This window comes from Siniperca chuatsi, linkage group LG16, assembly GCF_020085105.1.
Source record: "Siniperca chuatsi isolate FFG_IHB_CAS linkage group LG16, ASM2008510v1, whole genome shotgun sequence".
NCBI classification, from domain to species: Eukaryota; Metazoa; Chordata; class Actinopteri; order Centrarchiformes; family Sinipercidae; genus Siniperca; species Siniperca chuatsi.
The window spans coordinates 13,809,488-13,830,698 of record NC_058057.1 but is presented as its reverse complement, the minus strand read 5'-3'; the positions used below and the strand labels follow the sequence as shown (position 1 = coordinate 13,830,698).

Sequence of the window (21,211 nt, the reverse complement as noted above, 5' to 3'; positions counted from 1 at the left end):
CATGGGTCATTTGGATAGGTTTTCTCCTTTATATCTACATAAGACATTTCTGAATAAAGAAAAGACATTCAAACACATTAAGGCACAACACATCATGATGCACATCTTCAACCTCCCCTCCCCCCAAAAGAATTACAAAAATCCAGAGTGGGGGGGAGGCCCCAAAAGTTCTTTAACTTGACAAAAACAACCACCACTGCCTTAAGTTTATTGTAAATAATTTACACAAGTTTCTGCCACAGACTGCATTGTGTTGTGATTACAACCAGGAAGAAAACACTTAAAAGCAGCCGTTATCCCCGCACACATAATGTTGCCTGTACAGAGAAGCTCTAATTGTTTGAAGATAGTTCATCCCAGGTAACCCACAATAGGCCTGATACTAGCCTGGCTGCTCCAGAACAAACCAAACATGAAGTTGCCCAAAGAAACATCCTCCCAGGCCAGGGGGGGGTCTTTAGCCTTTACAGGCTTTCAGTCTGCTACAGCTGCAAGGACAGTAGACCCGGCTTTCACAGTGGTCTGTTCCCGGCTTCGTGGCCACAGGGGCTGAGCTGGGTTGAGTGATCTCATAACCCCACTGTTTTTTTTTTTTTTTTTTTTTTTCTAAACCTCCTTTCACCTCACCTTTGCTTCTTAAGACCGTTCAGAGTTTGTAAATCCAGACGTTCAAAAAAACAAGACAAAAAGAAAAATCACAAAAACAGTTGCAGTGTATTGTTTGTTCTTAAATAGTTATACAAAAGAAGGGGGCTGCCTGGCTGACCATGTCCATGATAACATTGCATGAGTCCATATTGCTATAATAGTTACAGGTACTCAAACTCCAGTGCTTGGTGTAGTGCCAGCAGGTCAGAGTGACTGGATATCCTCCAGAAAGGCATGTTGTGCTGCAGAGTGAACACACACACACACACTATTAAAAACAGCACAACTGTTTTCATAGCTGCACACCACCACCTAAAGTCATGCAAGCTACACTACAGTAGCTTGTAGCTGCTTGCTTTGCAAAAGCACTGCAAACAAAATCCATGCAATCCTAAGGATTAAAGGAAGAGTTCAGCATTATGGGAAATATGCTTATCCGCTTCCATGCCTAGAATTACTTTAGATGAGAAGATCGATGTCACTCTCTCATTTGCCTGTTCAATAAGGCTCCCGCCATCAGTCATTAGCTTAGCATAAAGACTGGAAATGTGAAAACAGCTAGCATGGCTGTCTCCAAAGGTATAAAAATCCACCTAAAGGCACCTCTAAAGCTCACAAATTGCCACGTAATATTTGTTTAATCCGTAAAAAAAAAAAAAAATTGGTTAACAAAAACTAATTGTGGTTTGACGAGGGTCGACAATACCTTATGCTAAGTTAACTGGCTCTTGTTTTCACCATGAAGTTACCAGGCAACCAGAGCAACTTCACTGGCACATAGCCCCCTCCATTAAACATCCAATTGTTGTTTTCACACTTTGATTTTTGTTTGAATTAAACAAATGAGATATAACGTGTTAATTAGTAACCTGGACGGAGCCAGGCTAGTTGTTTCCCTCTGTTTCCAGTATTTATGCTAAGCTAAGCTAACTGGCTGCTTATTTTAATGGACAGATGGCAGAGTGGTGTCTTCTCATTTAACTCCCTGCAAGAAAGCGAATATGCATATTTCCCATAATGTCAAACTATTCCTTTAACAAACCCAGCACCAACCATTATGAATGAAACCCAAAGCTGGAGAAGAGATGGGATTTATATTCACACTTAAGAAAATATTTCCTAGTGCTATGAATTGGAGTATATCACTACTTGTCATTTATTTTGTTGTGATATAACTCTACTTTTCTCTCACATGAACTACAGTATCAATGAAAAATAAGACTCCACACAGGATAAAAACCAGCATTATTTCTCTAAACAACAAACTAATAAGATTGTTCAAAGCTTAATCACTGTGCACATTTAGGCAGCCATTTATTTGCAATGTCAAATGTGACACAAATCAAGCTGAGTTTATAAGTATATTATCCAAATCAATGAATTTCATTTTAATAATTTAGCTGCAGGTGGCTCACAAATTTGGTATATTTGACTTTCAAAAGTAGGTGCAAAATGTAGTTTTTTTAGTAGCCAATCTCAAATTTTCACTCTTGCGATCAAGAGTCTCCTGTCACTCCATAAAAAAGAAATAAAAGCAACAGCAAGTAGAACAGAAACAAGTAAAGGACCAACACAAAACCTCTACAGCAAAGAAAGGCAGGCTTCGTCCAATCAGAGCTCACACTGTGAGGAGTAGGCGGGGTCACTGTGAGGTTGCGGGTCCATTACCTTTTTGGCCGCCTGCTCCTCTTCCACACCGTCCCCAATTACAACATACACTACTTTCCTGCCAAACCTTTGCATTATGCGTTCAAAGCAACTCTCTTTTCCTGCAAAAAAACAAATAAACAAGGGAAGGAAGGAGGGTCACAAGGTCAGAGGGGTCAAAGTTCAAAAGTCATTTGTTTACCTGGCTGGCCGCATGCTCTTCATCCTTCCCATCGCCAATCACAACATATGTAATGTTAGTGCCAAAGCGGGAGACTATACGCTCAAAACAGCTCTCTTTGCCTGGAGACAAACAAATGGCTTTCACAGGGTTTTCTTTTGTTGTTTAGATGGAAATAAAACACATGAGGAGGCAGAGCTGTGTGCATCAAGGGTGAAGTGAATGAGAGGAGACAAGGAGAGGAAGCTTTCTCACACACACACACACACACACACACACACACCATTATCCCATAACAGATAACTCTGATTTATCCTGACACCCACATGGTGCATCCTGAGAGGTCACTTCACTTCCGATAAATATAATCAATCTGGTTGCCACGACAACTCGAAGAGCAGACTTGTGCTTGTGAGTGATGTCAGAAGTCACACCCCATATTAACCTTTAGCCTTTGTCCTGCACAACATGCACAGCGCTAATTGCATGTAGAGTACCTCCATATGCAATAATGTATCCAGGAGTCTATGGTATATAGCATCCCACCTGAAACACTTATGAAGCCTGCTTGTGTCTCAAGCGGTTGTCATGGTTACCAAATTGCTATGTCAATTTGAATCAAGGCACCGTGGGCTTGAACTGGGTGTAACATAAGCTCACAAATACACACAGACACACACTTGGCTTTGAGTTTTCCTAAATGTTTTGGCTCTCTACCCCTCCCTAATCCGAGTTGTTTTGTTTCCTTTGTACAGATTGATGCACGGTTGAATATAATTTAGTGTTGGCCACAGCTGCGGTACATTGGCGTAACCGGCTGAGGTTCAGGCTAATGGAGTCCATTCAGCATGTGGGCGTTCGGCCTGGAAGATCCCACGAGTGTCAGAGTTGTTCAAGGAAAGATCCGGATCATGTGAGGTGAGGACGGATATAATGTTGTTTCGCTATGTGTGAGCTGGAGAATTAAGTCTGGGATTAAACATGGTATATTAAAGACCCTGCACATCCACACAGGTGCTCTCAATTACTCTGGCTAAACTTCTGCTCAGGTAGGAACTGGGTGGAGCTATGAATCAGGTCACCAAACTTCATGAATGATGAAGGTTTAACTTCTTCCACCCTAACACCTGCAACGAGACTAATGGGAGAGTCAGAGAGATGTCAATCAAGCACAGTCTGTAAATGCCCACACAGTCTTTAGAAGAGGTCTAATCAGGCTAAATAAGTGCTAACACCTAAGTGGGCAGGCCATGGGTGTGTGGGGCTTTTCTTTACCTAGAATCTACATCCTCGCGGTAATGCTAACGTGTAAAAATACTGTCACACAGCTCAGTGTTGTACAGCAGCCCTATCAGTAAGAGTGCTAGAAATGGCTGGTCATCTTCTTGAATTAAAATAAAGAAATTATGTAATAAAAATGCGCTCAATGTAGTACAATCATTTCAATGAGGAGATGTGGTCCAATGCTGTAGCATGCTCAAAGAGGCTGCCTGCATACATTTGCATTATTCCCAGTTTTTAATCTCAAATGTAGTATCGCTTTAGGTTGAAATATCACAATTTAATGATACCTTTTTTACTTTAAATTACAAAAATATTCTTTTGACCTGGCTTCGTTATACTCACTGTACATAGAAATGTATGTAAAAAACCACAATATTAAGTTATAAATGCCCAATGTTACAAGCCTGTCACATCTGAGCATGAGGAGGAGTCGGGGTCTCTGTTTCACAGTGCACTAAATAAATACTGTGACGTTGTATAAAATTACACTGAAAAATACCACATATCCCTGAATCAAAACTGTTAATACAAACAGGTACTGTAATATTATTGTATCAATATGACAATATGAAAAAGGGAGCACCTATTAAGGGAGAAGGATGTACTGTGATGCCAGCTGTGTAGTAAGTGTATTTATTAATTTAATTAATTATTTTTATTGAACTACATTGACTACTCTACTATTACTACTTGATAGCTTCTTGCTCAAGGTCAAGGTGTGTGTGTGTGTTTGGCCAAAGCATAAACAACATGATCTGTTTTCCTTTAATAGAGATTTAATGTGAATTGGGTTCACTTTCTTTCTCTCTCACGCACGCACGCACACACACACAGACATTGAGTATAAAATAAAACATACTGTAACTGAAACATTCCCAGCCAACTGTTCAGTGAACCTGAGCCCAACTAAAGCAATAAGTTTAATATCATAACAGGATATCAGTAACATGTGGAGTAAATTAAGAAACATCAAAATAATGGATAACCAACAAAATACATGTGACCTTTGAATTGTTAAAATACCATATGTCACATACATAGTCAATTACTACCTAATTACTTCCATTCCATAGTTTATTATTTCCATCGATATTAGATTATTGTTTAGAATGTATGTGTGTGTGCACGAGTGTTTGCCTCTTACCTATTTTTGTTGCACTGTAAATGTTCTCGATAGGGAAAACAGATCCCAGACTATATAAGAGAACTTTAGCCAGCGCTGGTATGAGCTGCGTTGTGGTCACCATCACATTTACACAGTTACTCCTGTGGGACACAGACAGAGAGCGGACCATATTATGTAAAGGCGGGTGAAAGGATAGATGAATGGATCGATAGAGGGATGAATAGATCATGAATTAATGTCCTTTGGTGCTCAATATGGATTAGTTCCCACGCTTTAAATCTTGACCTTATTAATTAACGGAGGGGAGGAGTAGGAGAGCAGTCACAGTCTCTGTGAAAGAAAGAATAACACAAAGTGGCACCTGGAGCTGATGATGGAGAGGGACTTGAGTGCGTGGGTGAGCCAGGAATCAGTCAGAGCCTCCACCTCTGCTCTGAGCTGCAACCAGGCATCTCTTTTAGCAGGACCCAGCAGACCTAAAACACAGCAGGACTTGAGTAAACCCTCTCAGCATCAGGCATCACACATGCACGGGTAAAAAGAAGGACAGGTAAAGACAAAATTTGGAAGCCATAAGCAAAGTCCACCCATCAGACCCATAAGTAGTCGTTCTTATGGGAGCCATTCATGAAACATCACATACTGGCTTTGGTGTTAAAAATGACAAACTGTAAAACCTGTGATAAAGGTTTACTTTTCTCACACAATAAATTTGTGCTTAATAGTTTAATAGCTTTTGTTGTTATATTTGTACAAAGCTGCTAAACCTCATTTGCAGGGGCCTCAATTGAGAGTTTTAATGTCCTACAGTCGAAATACTGTTTTTGAATAGTTGCCACTGTAGCGCAAATAAATGCCAGCAGAAAAACACAAATATATTTTTCATTTCGACACGAAACTGGTGAAATTAAAATTATTATTATATTGGGTATTGGCAAAACTTATTGGCCAACAGCAGCTTTCTTATTGATATCTGCTTTCATAAGCCCATACTGATAAAAAAGATATAAACAGCTATATAGTTTGCTGTTGTCTCTTTTTCTGTCTCAAAAATTGTTTCATTAATGTCTTTAGAAAAGATTTCCTAAATCTCAGTTTTGCATCAGATACATTTAACATTATTACTATACTAACTATTATACTGTGAAAATTGACACAGTGCCATCAAAAGGTTTAAGGAAATAATGAACAGAGCCTATAGCCTCTGTCCAGAATATATGGAAAACATGAAACAAGCTAATTCTTTTGGTACATGGATCTTTTCAGACAGAACTTTATTCTCATTTCAGACCCATGCAGTTCTGGTAGAGAATTTACAGCTTCAACTAAACAAAAACAAAATCAACCCCCCTCTAGATCAACCTCTTAACTGTCCCTGGTGTCCAGCAAACTCCCGTCAGATTGGCTTACCCCCCACATTGTTTTTGTACGAGCTATACAACTCTTTGACTCGTCGGTAGCGGAAGGCCAGTTTCCTCATCCAGTCGACCCCGCCGCGGACACCCGTAGCCAGGCACAGGTTGGCGCTGGTTGCAGCTGCATGGAAGCCATCAGTTGCAAAACTGTAAGTACTGTCAATAATAATGATATGTTTTATTTGAAAAATCTGCTCTGGTAGAACAAAATGATCAAATGATTATTTTTATTTTCAGTACTATAAACATAACTTCCAATATGTATTTGTAAGAGTGAAATTCATTACTATCTTTAAAATGCAGACAATTAAACAAAATATACGCATGTTAGTGGGTTTTTTTGAATAAAATTATTGATTAAATTAATATATTATTAACTTTAACAAAGAACAAATAAAACTTTGAGTACAAAATAACAAAAACTGAATACTGTCATTTGTGAATTTGTAGCTGACGAAAAACAGCAAATGAATACTATCAGCTCTTTACATTGTAATTGTAAACAAAACTGTGAAATGTAAAATTCTCACCTTAAGTCCTGGCCATTATCGTCTGATGATACATCATCAATATGTACCTGATCACACTCCTGTAAACACACACATCGACACAAATAACACAAATATAAGACACATTTTACTGACCGCAGGCAGGGAAATTCAAGTGCAAGAACAGCTGCATTCTGTAGATAAGTAACTAATTATAATTGTAATTATATACAAATGAAGATGAAAAAACTTAAATAAAAGATACTAAATACAACAACATAAATAGTAACTAGAAGTGTATTGTGAGAAAAACCCGTCATAATAAAGTAACAATCAAAATCAACACTATATAGACATTAGTATGTATAAATGTATTAATAAATTTACCAACAACAACTATAACAAAACAGCAAGTAGTGGTGTATCACATCATTTTACACCACTAGAGGGCAGTAGTAGTATTTAACTGAATGACAGCCTAGCTTCAAGAAACCTTAATGTTGTGTTTTGTACAAAGTTTGAATTCTGTGCAAGAAAAACTCCTTTCAACATGGCCTTGAAAATTTCAAATGTGTGTATGTGTGTTTTTGTTTGTGTCAGTCCAATATCTGTGTCTCACCTCCAGGTCATTAAAGAATAAGTGTGTGTCAGCCAAGTTGAAGATCATCTCTTCCATCCTCAGACCCAGCGTTACCGCCATAGGAGGGTCCTAATGGAAGAGGAAGATAACATCATCATTATCATCATGACATCACCAATTATATTAATTAGTGCCTTTACTCTCTCCCAGAGACATTACTTCCTCCTGTCCCCAAAAAAACCTATTTCAGTTTTTAAACACCTCCTACTTCCCAAATCACAACCCTGCTCTCCACCCCCTCTTGTAGAGTTGGTACACTCCACTCATCACAGCAGATGCTGACAGACAGGTTGCACTTGTTCTGTCCCATCAACATTCCTCATGCTTGGTGGGGGTGTGTGTGTGTGTGTGTGTGTGTGTGTGTGTGTGTGTGTGTGTGTGGGGGTCTTCGTGTGTATTGCAGAGAGTAGGTACCCTCAAAGAGAGACGCTGTGTGTGAGAGTGTATGTGGTATGTGAATGGTTTGTGTATGTGTGTGTGTGTGTGTGTGAGTGTTTGGGAGAACGCAGCCTGCCCTGCCAGCCCGGGGCTCAGCTGCAAAAACCATCATCTGTGATAGGTCAGCAAGGGACGACAAGCTTGCCGCGCGATTCGCTGACGCCGTCAGACGACCAGAATAGAAAGAAACTAACAGGAAGGAGAGTGAAAGTGAGTGAGCGAGGCACACAGACAGAGAAAGAGAGAGAGATAGTGCAAAAAAACGTTGAAAGTTGAAAGATGTGAACTATGTAGAGCTCTCCAAAACTTGACAGCTACTAATAGTGATAGCAGCAATTTTGACTGTATTTCTTTTCCTGCTTCCCTGTCAATCACAGAGACAAGAGGCACTTGAGTTTGTCTCTCAGGTAATGATTATGTTGGCTGCCAGCCAAAGGAGAGTTAAGTACATCAGTGTGTGTCGAAACACTCGCAGCTAAGATGTGTAAATTCCCTCCCCTTCCCTTTACTTGGCTGTGATTTGGGCTCCAGAAAGGCTTTTTTGTAACATTTTGCCAGACAAGTTCAGTCAATCACAGAGAATTGCAAATATTACTTTGGCCTGGCAAGGGTAGCCTAAAACAATCCCACTCTCCACCTCCGCTGGCGCTGGAAACTCAACACTTCATGATGATGTGAATTCCTGTACTGAGAAATGAGGAGTGTGACGAGTGTGCATCTGTGTGAAAAAGATGTGTATATGTATACTCATTAAAAAGTGAAACATCATTTAGAGCAGATATACCCCCAGAGCCTGTATAAGAAGGGTACTTAGTTCTTGTGGTTGCTATGTCAACAGTGTAAACACTGTATTGGGCGAGGTGTGAACAGACACAGCTGCCACTATATTTCTTGAGGGCAGCAGCAGCAGCAAGGTGAAAAAATGCTCTAACAATTATTTTAAGGCAAATATTCTGACGTGTATCTTAGCTTTTGTCATGTTAATGCTAGGTCAGTTTACATGGACCTATGCAACTAAAGATGACAACTTGGTTTGTGCTTTATCACAAAACATGACATATTATCAGAGGCTACATGAAACCTAATTTGAGAGGTTGACAACATCTCATTCATTACTTAATTGCAAGTGAGGAGAAATGCACAACTTTCTCTACTTAAGCCAAGACTTAAACTGTGATATTATCCTTTGGTATTCAGTATTTCTCGACTATAAAAACAATGCAAACCAAGCTAAATTAACCACAAGGCCGCATGTGTTCTCTTTCTCATACACACACACACGCACACACACACACACACACATAAACAGCAATTTACAACTCACCAGGGCCTTTCTTATAGTTATTAAATCCCAATTTCCAAACATTAAATTCCACAACTACAGAGCAACTAGGAAGTACATCAGTGCCCATAAACCCTATCTGTAAAATGCCTGGGCTCCTATGGCTGGCTCCAAATGGTGTGTGTGTGTGCTGTGCCAGCTTTTGTTTGACTGCCAAACAAGAATATCAGAACGGCAGAACGGACTCTGCAGGCTGCAGAGTGGGATGCAAAACCCGTACGGGCAGGCTGGTGGCTACGCCGGTGCCCACAGGAAACGACATAACCCAATAAAAATCTGTAGCCTTGGCCACATATGATGATCCCAGATCAGAGCCAAGAACTATTAAAATAAAGGGAACTATAAACAGTGTAGCTGTTATGTGAGAAGGCAAGACCACCAAATACGTTCACAATGAAGATTGGAATAAACATCACTCCAGTACGAAATAAGCATGTTGAATTATGTTTAAACAAATGTAAGCATGAACAATTATTAATGGCTTTTAAATGAATTCTTAATATGTAGTACATTTAAAGACTCATTCATATTATGGTCATCATCATAAATTGATCATAATATTCCTGAAGTAGAAGATGTAATGTTAGGAATATACTGAGGGAAATGTAGCTTATTCAAATGGTGTGCTCAGTGTGAGTTACATTTTATAAGACTGGATAAAAGTTAAATTTAAAGATAAACCAAGTCCTCTCAACTACTTCGAGCAGAGAGGTAATGGATTATTGTGCTTTCATAATGGTAGTAAAAAACAAATTTTATTCTATGTAAACTACTATTTTATTAATGCACTATCCCTACATAAAATCACATTTAGTTTAACTGATAGATCCTTTACTGCCTTATCTTTGACTAATGTTCAATTTTAGCATCTTTTTTAGGAAATTATTAACTTTTATGAACACAAGAACTCAATCAATATAGACTAAAGTAAGCAAAAACATAAAGAGGAGGTGGAAATACTTATTTTCTGCCCTGAATAGTGTCAGCAGCTTTCCCTTACAAGCCGCGTATGGCCAACAACCTCCATCAATCACAGGGCATGGTAGCCTGTGAAGCAAAGCCACGGCTAAAAAGTCCACCGAACACTCGATGCAGGAATACTTGTAAGGTATTAGTGCAGCAGTTATGGCCTTTCTTCAAGGGTTGATGACAGGTTGATGCTTCATAAATCCACCATTTGGCAAATTGTGGTAATTTTTAAAAAGCTGGAGCTGTGAAGATTCATCACCCTTCATTTAATCTTGTTTAATTTTGACCTGTGTTGTTCCAGCTGTGAGCTGGGATTCCACTTTTGCAGACAGAAATAAAATGGATGGATAGACATAGTGCAGGATGGTTACTGGAGTTAAAACACAATAATAACAGACAGCCAGTGAGGGCGGGGTGACGATCCTTACCTTGCCATATTTCTGTGCGTAGGAGCCCGTGAGCAGAGAGTGGAAGACAATGATTGTCTCGTCCAGATCCCACACAAACACCCTCTGGAGTACAAAAAAAGTGAGACAATGAGGGATGCTCTTTTAGAAATGGTATGTCCATCTTTTTAGCCCATTCATGCTCAACTGGATAGTGAAATGGGTGGCCCTGCTCTCTATCAGCCTCTCCTCTGTTGTATTTTGAGACTTCAAAGGGAATACCACATATCCATTGAGATTTGAATGGAATATTCAGTCAGTACTGTAAGTGCTCTGTGAGTGGGTGTTTTTTGGTCCTTTACCTCCAGGTCACTATCAGGGGGAGGGGAGGGGTTGTTCTTGCGGCCCCTGCCACGGGACTTGGACCCCCCACTCCGGCAGGCTCGGTCATCCAGCTCTTTGATGGGTGTGGAGGGGCTCTGCACTGTATCAAAGTCCCCTGAGAGTGTATGCAAACACAGACAGGGCTAAACATTTAAAATTTACAAATGATCAAATGTCTGTCTCAAGCTGCACAAGCGATCACAAACTATAATTCGCTGCATTAAAGCAACAGTAATGACGTGGTTTGAGCTGATCCCACAGGTGTTCTGGAGTTGTATCCACTTCAGGAAAAGCAATAACTCAGACTTTGTACAGTAATAAGCCATCTTGTCAGGTTTAATAATTCAAGGTAATTGGCACGACAGATCAACTTAAAGACTACCAAGGAGCCTAAACAAATGTATTCTGACTGATTCATGATAACATGCAATGTAAAGATTTAACAGAGGAGAGGAAAGATGGAACTGTGCAATAAATTAGAAAAGCTAGGTAATCTGATGCTTCTCGCAAAGATACTGTACATACAAAATTCTGCAAGAGCGTACATGAGCGCACACACACACACACACACACACACACACACACACACACACACATTCTTGTGAGCACACACACCCTCCTAATGCCATATGCTCCCACTGCTGTGTGGTAACTAGAACCAGACTCTAAGCTTCGGCTCTCATATTGTTATGTCTCAATCAGGGAGAGAGGGAGAGACCGAGAGAGGGGGTGGATAAAGACACGAAAAGACACAAAGAGCATGTAAGAGACAAAAAAACAAAACAAAAAACAGATCCAAACTGTGACTCCAAGAGAAGAGAAAAAAGAGAAATAGTGAGAAAAGCAGCGAGAGGGAAAGTGCCAGTGACAGGAAGAATGATAAGCTCCTTTAATCAGGCTTCCTGAATTACAGCCAAGATAAACCAAAGACAAATGTGAAAAAAAAAACTTTTGAATTGAATACCAAGCCATATTTCTGCTCTTTCTTATTTTGTCTTCTCTTCTCATTTCTCTGACTTGTCTGCAAAAGTGCAATATTTAACATAAATTCACTCTAATCAAAGTCTCTGAGGCTAATGTAAACATATGCCGATTCCCCAATTAGTGAGTGTGATGCCAGGTAGCTATGGCTACAGTCTGAAGTTACTTCCTGTGCTTCATCATGGCTGAAAGAGAGTTTTGAACTCAGTTACCCAAACTGTGGTATTTTTCTACTGGAAACAAGATTATGGAGCCAGTATCAAGGAATGTTTTTTTTTGTTGTTGCATATTTATGAAGTTAGAAGTGTGGTGGAGTGTTGGTGATTTAACTGGTGTGTTTCTTTTTTAATACAAACCTGGGTGAAGTTCAGCAGCTTGTCCGGTCATGGCAGGGGCAGGATCTTGAAGCTGGTAGGCTGCCGTGGAACCTGTGCCATCCACGCTGTTGGAGGTCATATAAGTCCCGTAATTAGAGGCGGAATAATACTGGGCATACTGGTTTTGGCCAAACGTTGTATATGAGGGATAATCCTGCAAAGAATAACATGAAGTATGAGCACACAAAGACAAAGAGCAGAGACAAAAAGACCAAAAACAAGAAAAAAATCTGGGAAATTGAGATGTTTTACTTTTCTGGAAAGGTTCAGACTGACTTCTGAAGAGAGATTTTACAAGTGTTCCCTCTTATTTCTCTAATCTTTTATTCCCTCGATTCTGTGTGTAATATCTCCAAAACAATTAAAACCTTGTGTCGCTGCTTTTTACTGACCCAGTGGAGATGGGCGCTTTTATGAGTCAGCTCTCTAAACCTGTCACTATGTCCATCTCTACAAGTCCTTATAAACTGGAGCACACCACATGAATGCACACACACACATGCACATTTGGTGTGTAGTCACAATGTGTGCATGCAAACGTGCATATTCACACGTACTGTATACACACTGACTTGCTTTCTATCAGTCTCTCTCTCTACCTTTTCGTCTCTTGCTTGCTTTCTCTTTTTCTGTTAAACACACACACACACACACACACACACACACACACACACACACACACACACACACACACGATATTCCCCTTAATCCACCCACACAAGCCAAACCTTGACTTTCTTCCTGTAAACAGCCACATCTATCATAGTGGGACATTAAAATCCCCCTTTAAGCATTTTACTACCACAATACAATTCATCATATGGACATAGAGAAATATTCAGAACAAAACACTCTTTCACAAAGACTAATTGTCTGTTTCTCTCCAAAGTTGTCCTTTCTGCAAGGTCACGGTGTAATTAGATTTTGTTTCTCGAAGCGGCTCTGAATGAGGAAAGTTGTGTGGGAGCGTGACTGTAAAACCACTTCTGGTCTCAAATACTATCGCAAATGTGCCATACAAAATCCTCATCTTTAGTTTGTAGCCAGCATAATGAGGACAATGACATTCACTTGACCACTCAGAGCCAACATGTAGCATGGTTGATCTACTCTGGCAAGAACTCCCTTAGGATATGGGCTTTGTTTTTGGCCTGGGAAAATGTATGTATGCTACTTAAGCTACCTTTCAGCCGGACTGTAGCAGCTGTCCAGGTTTAAGCTAAAGCACAAGCCTGCACACACACACACACAGACACACACACACAGTATATAGGTACCTGCTGTGTGGCAGTGTAGTTGGCGGGGTTGGACACTGAGTTGTTGGTGGCGTAGAGGCCTGAGGAAGGAGTGAAACTGGAACCTTGGGGCAAAAAGAAGCAGAGGAATTAGACAGAGAGACCACAGAAAAGAAAAATGGAGACAGAAATATTTTACACACTTTAACTGTGTGCAGTGTCATAGCACATTGAAAGGTAAGATAATTTTTCTGTCACCATTTTCAGCAAGAATATAAAATACTGAGGATATTTCCCTAATTTTTGTAACAGGAAAAGAATGCATGATTATGTTATTAAACTGAGGATGGCATGACAAGTGAAGCATTAAACACTGAGGTGTTTGATAGTATAGGTTTCAAAACTGACCTGGCATCTGATAGGGTGAGTATGCAGTCTGTCCGGGCTGAGGTGTGGTGAAGCCGGGGCTGTAGCTGAGGCCTGTCTGCAGAGGAGACTGACTCTGAGCCAGGCCGCTCTCTGTCTTAATGCCCGGCAGCATCACACCGAGGTCTGTGACAAGAAAAAAGAAAACTTTTATGGGATATTATTGCATATGTTACAACATCAAACTGGAACAACTACATATTATAGGCCATCATCAATGTATATAATAATGCTGTCATTCTGGCTTTACTTGCAATAAGTTCCATTCATGTCACTCTCTGGTTTGGCTTTAAAAGATCTCACTATGTCATGATTGTAAGGGTGGAAATATTTTTTTATTTGACAATTTTTTTGTTCGCAGTTGACAATTTTTAGTCAATTTTTACTTTTCTTCAGTAAGTTTTAACTGAAAAAGTTTACTTCACTACAGTTTAAATGACATCTTTTAGGCCTTCTTAGTACCAAGTTTGGTTTACTTGCTAATTATAGAGCCAATCACAACAGCAAATCAAAAAGAGAAAAGTAATCTAATTTTAATTTGTGCACTTATCTTTTTCCTATAACAACTTACTTTGAATTCTGTGGCTTTGTCCATTTATAATCACAGAAAACATCCAACAATATTCTCCTCTCTAAAAGTATCCCACTAAGGTTCACTCTGAGTACATGTTTTTTCTTCTCTGACACAAGACCCGTAGTTTCCATTACAGTAAATCTTTGTAAAGTAACAGTTCTTCTACTTCTGTTGGACACTTTTTTTCAGTGTGGATTACAAAATAAGCCCCTGCTTAAATGTGTTAGTTAGTCTGTCTTTGTAGGTGTGTGTTTATTGATACCATAAGTGGACAGTCCATATGCCTGTCCTGTCTGGGAGTAAGCAGTGTAGACGGTCGACTGCTGCATGCTGCCGAACTGGGGTTGACCGGCGTACGTCGGCATGGGAGGGGCTGCCGGTGTGGAGAGAATGTGAGGGTAGGGCCTGGGACAGGAGAGGAATGACAGGTGAGATAAGGACAATAAGGGTGATAATGACTGAAGGACTGAGTTGTGAAGAAAAATTACCTATTTTGGTAGGTAGATGGGTAATATTTAGTACAAATAGCTGTGCTGCAGAAGTATAGGAGAAGCTATGCTGACAAGGATTGTTAGAAAGCAGCTTCTGTGTAAAAAGTCAGACTTACTTCGATGGGTAGAGGGGAGGGGAGTACTGGTGAGCTGAACGAGGGCTGTACCCGCTGCTGGTGATTACTAAAAACAGCACAATAATCAGAAACAACAAGGCAACACTGGGTTATGAATGGTGTCAACTCAAATCTTCTGTTTCCTTTCACATTCAACAAAACCACTCCTGAACAGCACAATTCAAGGCCTCTGGCTTGTTTGAGTTTAAATGCTGTTCCAGTAAACATAATTTGAAGCATGAATGGAGAGGAGCCAAGTTCTCCCACTTTAGAGAGCACCATAGTCCATGAAACCCTTACAGCGGGCCTCATAGTAAAACACAATGTCTGTTTGTAGTCATTGAGATGTCAGAGCTCAATACTGACAAACACCCTGCTGCTTCTAAACCCTCACTGTGTGTGTTGCTTAATGGTTTTGTGTATGTGTGTGTGTGTGTGTGTGTGTGTGTGTGTGTTTTGCAGCGTGAAGGAGCACGGGGTCGTGTGCGAGTCTAAAAAAAAAAAGGGCAGTGTAAAAATGTCTCTCCCTCTCTCTCATTCCCCTGCCAGCCTTTGATGACGCAATCCAAGGACAGGCAATACTTCTACTTCTACTACTCTGAGTGTAAAACAGAGTGATACAGAGCTGACTAGTACAGAGACATGTGAATTAGGTTTTTCCTATAGAGGAGAAAATTGTACATGGGTGCATTTCTGTGGGCAGATGTGTGTGTTACCTGAGCCTGCGTATGTGTCCAATATTGTGTCGCCTGTCGTAGTGACTGTATCGCTGTTGTTCATAGGCTCTGTTTTCACTTAAGGAAGATGGAAAAGATCGGTGTTAGGGGAAGCCAGTAAGGAAGTACCATCACACTCACACTCACACTCACACACACACACACACACACAAAGAAAACCTTACTGAGTAAAGAGCAGGAAACTACCATGCAGTTTCAGTATGGGAGCGAATACTGTGTGCAGGGTTCCCACTATAATTAATTTTACAGCTTTTAAGAGTTTCTATAACCAAGTCAAAACACCACCATGACCTAAAGGTTTGATTCCTTCTTGTTTTTTTAATGATTACGTTTTGAAAATATAATCATACAAGGTGACCCTTTAGCAAAATCCCCTGATATTTGCTTACTTCCCCAGCAAATTCATCAAATTCCCCAACTTTTCATAAATATGTTGACTGGTGGGAACCCTGCAGATATATAACAACTCCACACACGTTGTGAAAATTTCACAATGGGATCCAAACAGCAGGGAACACTGCACAGCAAATGAAAATCACTGCAATTCTGGCACAAAAAACATCAGATCTAGCACCAGCCTAAACTATAGAAACCCATTCCTTTTGCATTTAAGATAATACTGTATGACTTCTGGCCGTGGATTCACACACATGCACCTCTGTACCATAGTCCTTGGAGCCTGGGGCAGGGGGCGGGCTGCTGCAGCCCAACAGCCAATCAGCCGTGTTTAGAACTGTCATGTTTTCACCTAAAGGGGTGCAAGGTGGGAAGGTGGTGAGGCTCTGAGAACCAGACGTCATTTGTGTTGTAAAAGTTATTTTTAAAGAAAAAATTCAACATTTTGGGAAATACGCGTATTCGCTTTCTTGCCGAGAATCATATGAGAGGGTCAATACCACTCTCATGTTTTTATGTTAAATATGAGGCTAGAGCCGTTTTTAGCTTAGCATCAAAATAGGAGGGATGGAGAAACAGCAAGCCTGCATGGCTCGATCCAAAGGTCAACCATCAGCCACCTTTTAAGCTCATCACACATCATCACTATGAGGTTGCCAGGCAACCAGCAGAGACTACAGAAAGTCACTCTGGCCAAGAAATAGTAAAACCACAACGTTTTTTCACTTCGGTTTTGGTACAGAATAAACCAACAGGATATAGTGTGTTAATTAGTGAGCTTTAGAGGTGCTGGCAGGCAGATTTAGTTACTTTCAGACAGAGCCAGGCTACCTCTTACCCTGTTTCCAGTCTTCATGCTAAGCTAAAGCAAATCGTCTCTTGGCTGTAGCTTCATATTTAAACCTGCAATTAATTATTTTTTGGCCAATTGGGGGCAGCAGAAAAAAAACAGTAAACACAACATATTGTTACTTTATGATGTTGAAATGGCAGACTTTGTCAGCAAACTGATGTCTATTTACACATCCAGCATATTACAAGCAACATTAGCATTCATTTGATGTCATATTTATGGCCACCTGATAAATGTTCGTCCAATATTCACTCTCCTTTTAGCTCCACCAACTCCTGAGGGGATTACAGGATCTGGCTCTTTAGCTGCTAAATGCTCTGTTATGTTCACCAGCTAGTCGCCGACTTTGTCTGTCATTGTCTGCCATTTGGTGCTGGGCAGGTAGTACAGTGGGTTTTATAGCTTTTTCACTGAAAACAGCTGCCTGCTGAGGCTGGAAACTATGCTGATGAGAGTGAAGCAAAACAGGAAAGTTGTGGGCCGTAAAACCAAAACAATGAGCAGAAAGAATGCTCCATTATCTTTACATGATCTGTGGGTTAGTCACTGCCAGCGACACATTTCACGAGTACAAGTAGTCATGTGATTCATTGTTAATATAAACATTTTTGATTATAGCTGCTTTAACAGAGATATTAGAGTGGTATCAATACTCTCATCTAACTCTCAACACAACAAACAAGCTTATTTCCCAAACAATTTTTTAAAAGAGAAGCACGCCTGTTAACCACCTTAACATCCTACATGATGTTTTTCAGTTACTTTTCTTGTTTCTCTCTGAACATAAAACTCATCAGTGACCATCTGAGTACTCCATTTTATTCAGGACAACTTCATTAATCCCCTCGGGGAGCAATACGACCCATCGGACAAGCCCTGATGAAGACAAATGAGTTGCTATGGAGATGGTCCGCGGGCCCGAACCCTGGCTGATGTCAGGTGAGGGGAATGTTGGGTATGTAGTTTGTTTTGGCTGTGAGCGTATAGTCCCGGCTCTGTCTGCTTAAACCATTAACTGTGAGCTCATCAAAAATGATTTAATGTGCTCTAATATGGTCTGAATTTGCTGTTAAGTCCACTCTGAGCACAGCTATTTATGTGACTGTGTGTGTTGACACATCAAGTTGACTAAAATGCAGTATCTCACTTTTTCCATTACATTGCTATTAAAAGTGGTTTCCATTGCCTGTTAAATCAGCAATAGATCAAAGGATCACTCTTAACAAAAGCACTTACATCCAGTGCTATTACATCAAACTGCTCTGTCAAAAATTATTGCAGAAGACAGGCAACGAGAGAGGGGGAGATGAAGGGTGAAAGAAGAAAAAGACGAGAAGAAGGACAGAGAAACACAGACAGACAGAGGAAAAGATAAGGAAGAAAAAGAAAGAGAGGAGAGGGCTCACTGGTGTTGACATCTAAGAGAGCGGTGATGCTTTAATGCTCTTGTAGAGGAAATAGTTTCCAGTGGGATTTTGGGCTTGCACTCACATACTGTATATACACTCAAACACACACATACACACACACACTTTGCCAAGCAGTTAGTGGAGGAGAGTAGAAGTGCTTCACCGTGTGTTTACACACATTCTCCAGTGGTTTACTCAAGTCCATGGCAGCATGGGGTGTGTGTGCGTATGCGTGCGTTTGCATGTGTGCGTCTCCTTCCGTCTCTATAAAGTTCTTATCTCTGCATGTTGAAAATCTGTCTGACTGATGATTTTGCAATAGATTTCATTACATTACATTACACTCATCAGATGCTTTTGCCCAAAGCGATTTACGATATGCGCATTCAGCCTCTGTTAAAGCAAGAGCTAGATGTCTTTAAAAACTGTAAGTGCATCTCTCCAAAACAAACAACGAGCAGCATTTACAGTAGAGGTGCTCAAACTTTACATATTTTCTCATTTAGTTTAAGAAATGAGATATCAATAAGTGCTAGCATGACGTGTCCAGGTGCGGTCTGAAACAGTGGGTTTTCTCAGTGACGCTGATGTACTGACTTCAAAGATCATTTCATCTTTTACTAGTCTTCATTTCAGATGAAAAAGCAGATTGATCTACGTATCACTTATAATAATAATAATAATAATTCGACATTTTGGGAAATACGCTTTTTTGCTTTCTTTTCAAGAGTTAGATGAGAAGATTGTTACCACTTTCACATCTGTATCATAAATATGAAGCTACAGCCAGTAGACGGTTAGCTGATCTTAGCATAAAGATTGGAAACAGGGGGAAACAGCTAGCCTGGCTCTGTCCATACGTAACAAAATCCACCTACCAGCACCTTTTAAAGCTCAATAATTAACACGTTATGTCTCATTTGTTTAATCAGCACAAAAAAGTAAACACTTTGTACATATTTTGTTACATTTGAACAGAGCCAAGGTAGCTGTTTTTTGTGCTGTTTACAGTCTTTGTGCTAAGCTAACCTAATTGACTACTGGCTGGAGATTCATGTTTATTATACAGATATGAAAGTGCTATCAATCTTCTTATCTAACATCTAAAGTGAATAATTGTATTTGCCAAAATGTCTATAAAATGAACTATTCCTTTCAAGTGGAATGCGGAACAGCACATTTAGTTTTTTTAATGTTTAGGATTCTCATTGATGACTGACTACAAATTAAAAACAGAATTGGCTTAAAATAAATGAGACCATGATAAAAAAAAATGAAGGTTAAAACAATTTTTTGTACACTAAAACTAACCTCTCTACCATAGACACAACTGCCCATTTATTACTGCAGCACCAAGCACTTTCTGCCTTCTCACCTCCTGTTCCATTGGTGGTGATGGAGGGGCTGCCAAGGTTGTTCTTGTCCAGCTTGGAGCCCGTTGAATCTCCACCTCCCACGCGGTTATGAGGACTGGCTAGGTCCTGCATTTCCATAGACCTACAGGAGGGAGAAGGAGAAAATTAGATGAACTGCGATTTTTGAATGAATAACAGATCAACATCAATATGCTCTCACAGCTGAGAATCTCCCGTCTGTATGTATTATCCACACAGGAACCACACACACACACACACACACACACACACACACACACACTCTCACTTTGCCATTACCACCTTGTGTGCTGGTTCGTCCCAGTCATGCATGTGGAACACATTGTAAAACTAAAGCATGCTGGCAGGCTGTGGGTTTGTATTGGAGCCCAGAAATGCACGCACGCACGCACACACACACACACACACACACACACACACACACACACACACACCCTCTCTCTCTCTATAAAAGAGGCAGCAGGCCGGCAGACAATGTCCAACGCCTCTGAACACATGCTCATGTAAGCTAACTGGTACGAAGAAGCATGAAGTTTATGACTGTGTGTGTGTGTGTGTGTGTGTGTGTGTGTGTGTGTGTGTGTGTGTGTGTGGAAGGTTGGAAGTGGAAGTAAACAGAGACATGAACAGAATGAAGATGCATATTTATGGTGGAGTAGAAGTCTTTCATATACAGTATCAGTGTTTATTGTATATTTGGATCCCTATTAGTTGTTACCCTGGCAACAACTACTCTCCCTGGGGTCCATATCCCCCAGTGAGAGGTGTAAGTGTTTTTAATAAATTTTCATGCATGCACACTAAAAGAAAAGCAACATAAAACACTCGCTTATGACTCTTCATCACTGTTGCCACAAACCCACATTCTGACATGTTCTTTGGTGCAAGACATAGTTTAATGTTGAGTCAGTGTGTGTACGGACAGTACATATGAACATGTCTGTGTGTGTGTGTGTATGTGTGTGTATGTGTGTGTGTGTGTGTGAGAGAGCCATGACTCATGCTGCCCGCAGGTTGGTCACACTTGTGCTTTTGTGTGACACATCAAAGCGAGAAATGACAGAGATGGAGGGAGAATTAAACAAATGCGGGCTGCCGTTCTACCACTGTGCGTGTGTGTGTGTGCGTACTAAAAGAGAGTGTGTATGATACATCTGTGTGCGTGGTCTGGAAGCAGGCCATCTCAATGCTATGGGCAGATAGCATCACCACACATGACTGCAACCCATAGTCAGACTGACAGGTATAAACACATAGCTTTCAGCAGACGAGAA

The 21,211-nt window shown here is 40.4% G+C and overlaps 1 protein-coding gene across 10 annotated transcripts in view; it reads right to left on the bottom strand.

Annotated features, from left to right (window-relative positions):
* Positions 1 to 6: 6 nt before the first annotated feature.
* eya4 (EYA transcriptional coactivator and phosphatase 4) overlaps positions 7 to 21,211 on the bottom strand; it is a 44,337-nt gene continuing 23,132 nt past the window's right edge. For 3 of the 10 annotated variants that reach the window (XM_044169550.1, XM_044169548.1, XM_044169552.1), the window contains 17 exons: positions 19,919 to 20,040; positions 16,550 to 16,633; positions 15,865 to 15,942; positions 15,149 to 15,215; positions 14,804 to 14,946; positions 13,950 to 14,093; positions 13,584 to 13,666; positions 12,286 to 12,460; positions 10,927 to 11,063; positions 10,607 to 10,690; positions 7,409 to 7,498; positions 6,832 to 6,890; positions 6,297 to 6,457; positions 5,248 to 5,362; positions 4,905 to 5,026; positions 2,317 to 2,417; positions 7 to 890 (listed from right to left, as the gene is read on the bottom strand). In XM_044169550.1, the coding sequence (XP_044025485.1) occupies positions 810 to 890; positions 2,317 to 2,417; positions 4,905 to 5,026; positions 5,248 to 5,362; positions 6,297 to 6,457; positions 6,832 to 6,890; positions 7,409 to 7,498; positions 10,607 to 10,690; positions 10,927 to 11,063; positions 12,286 to 12,460; positions 13,584 to 13,666; positions 13,950 to 14,093; positions 14,804 to 14,946; positions 15,149 to 15,215; positions 15,865 to 15,942; positions 16,550 to 16,633; positions 19,919 to 20,040 (1,846 nt within the window). In that variant the 3' untranslated portion in view covers positions 7 to 809. Of the gene's footprint in view, positions 891 to 2,316; positions 2,418 to 2,497; positions 2,599 to 4,904; positions 5,027 to 5,247; positions 5,363 to 6,296; positions 6,458 to 6,831; positions 6,891 to 7,408; positions 7,499 to 10,606; positions 10,691 to 10,926; positions 11,064 to 12,285; positions 12,461 to 13,583; positions 13,667 to 13,949; positions 14,094 to 14,803; positions 14,947 to 15,148; positions 15,216 to 15,864; positions 15,943 to 16,541; positions 16,634 to 19,918; positions 20,041 to 21,211 lie in introns of those variants that run through there. The other 7 variants (XR_006374954.1, XM_044169549.1, XM_044169551.1 and 4 more) reach the window with 7 other exon arrangements.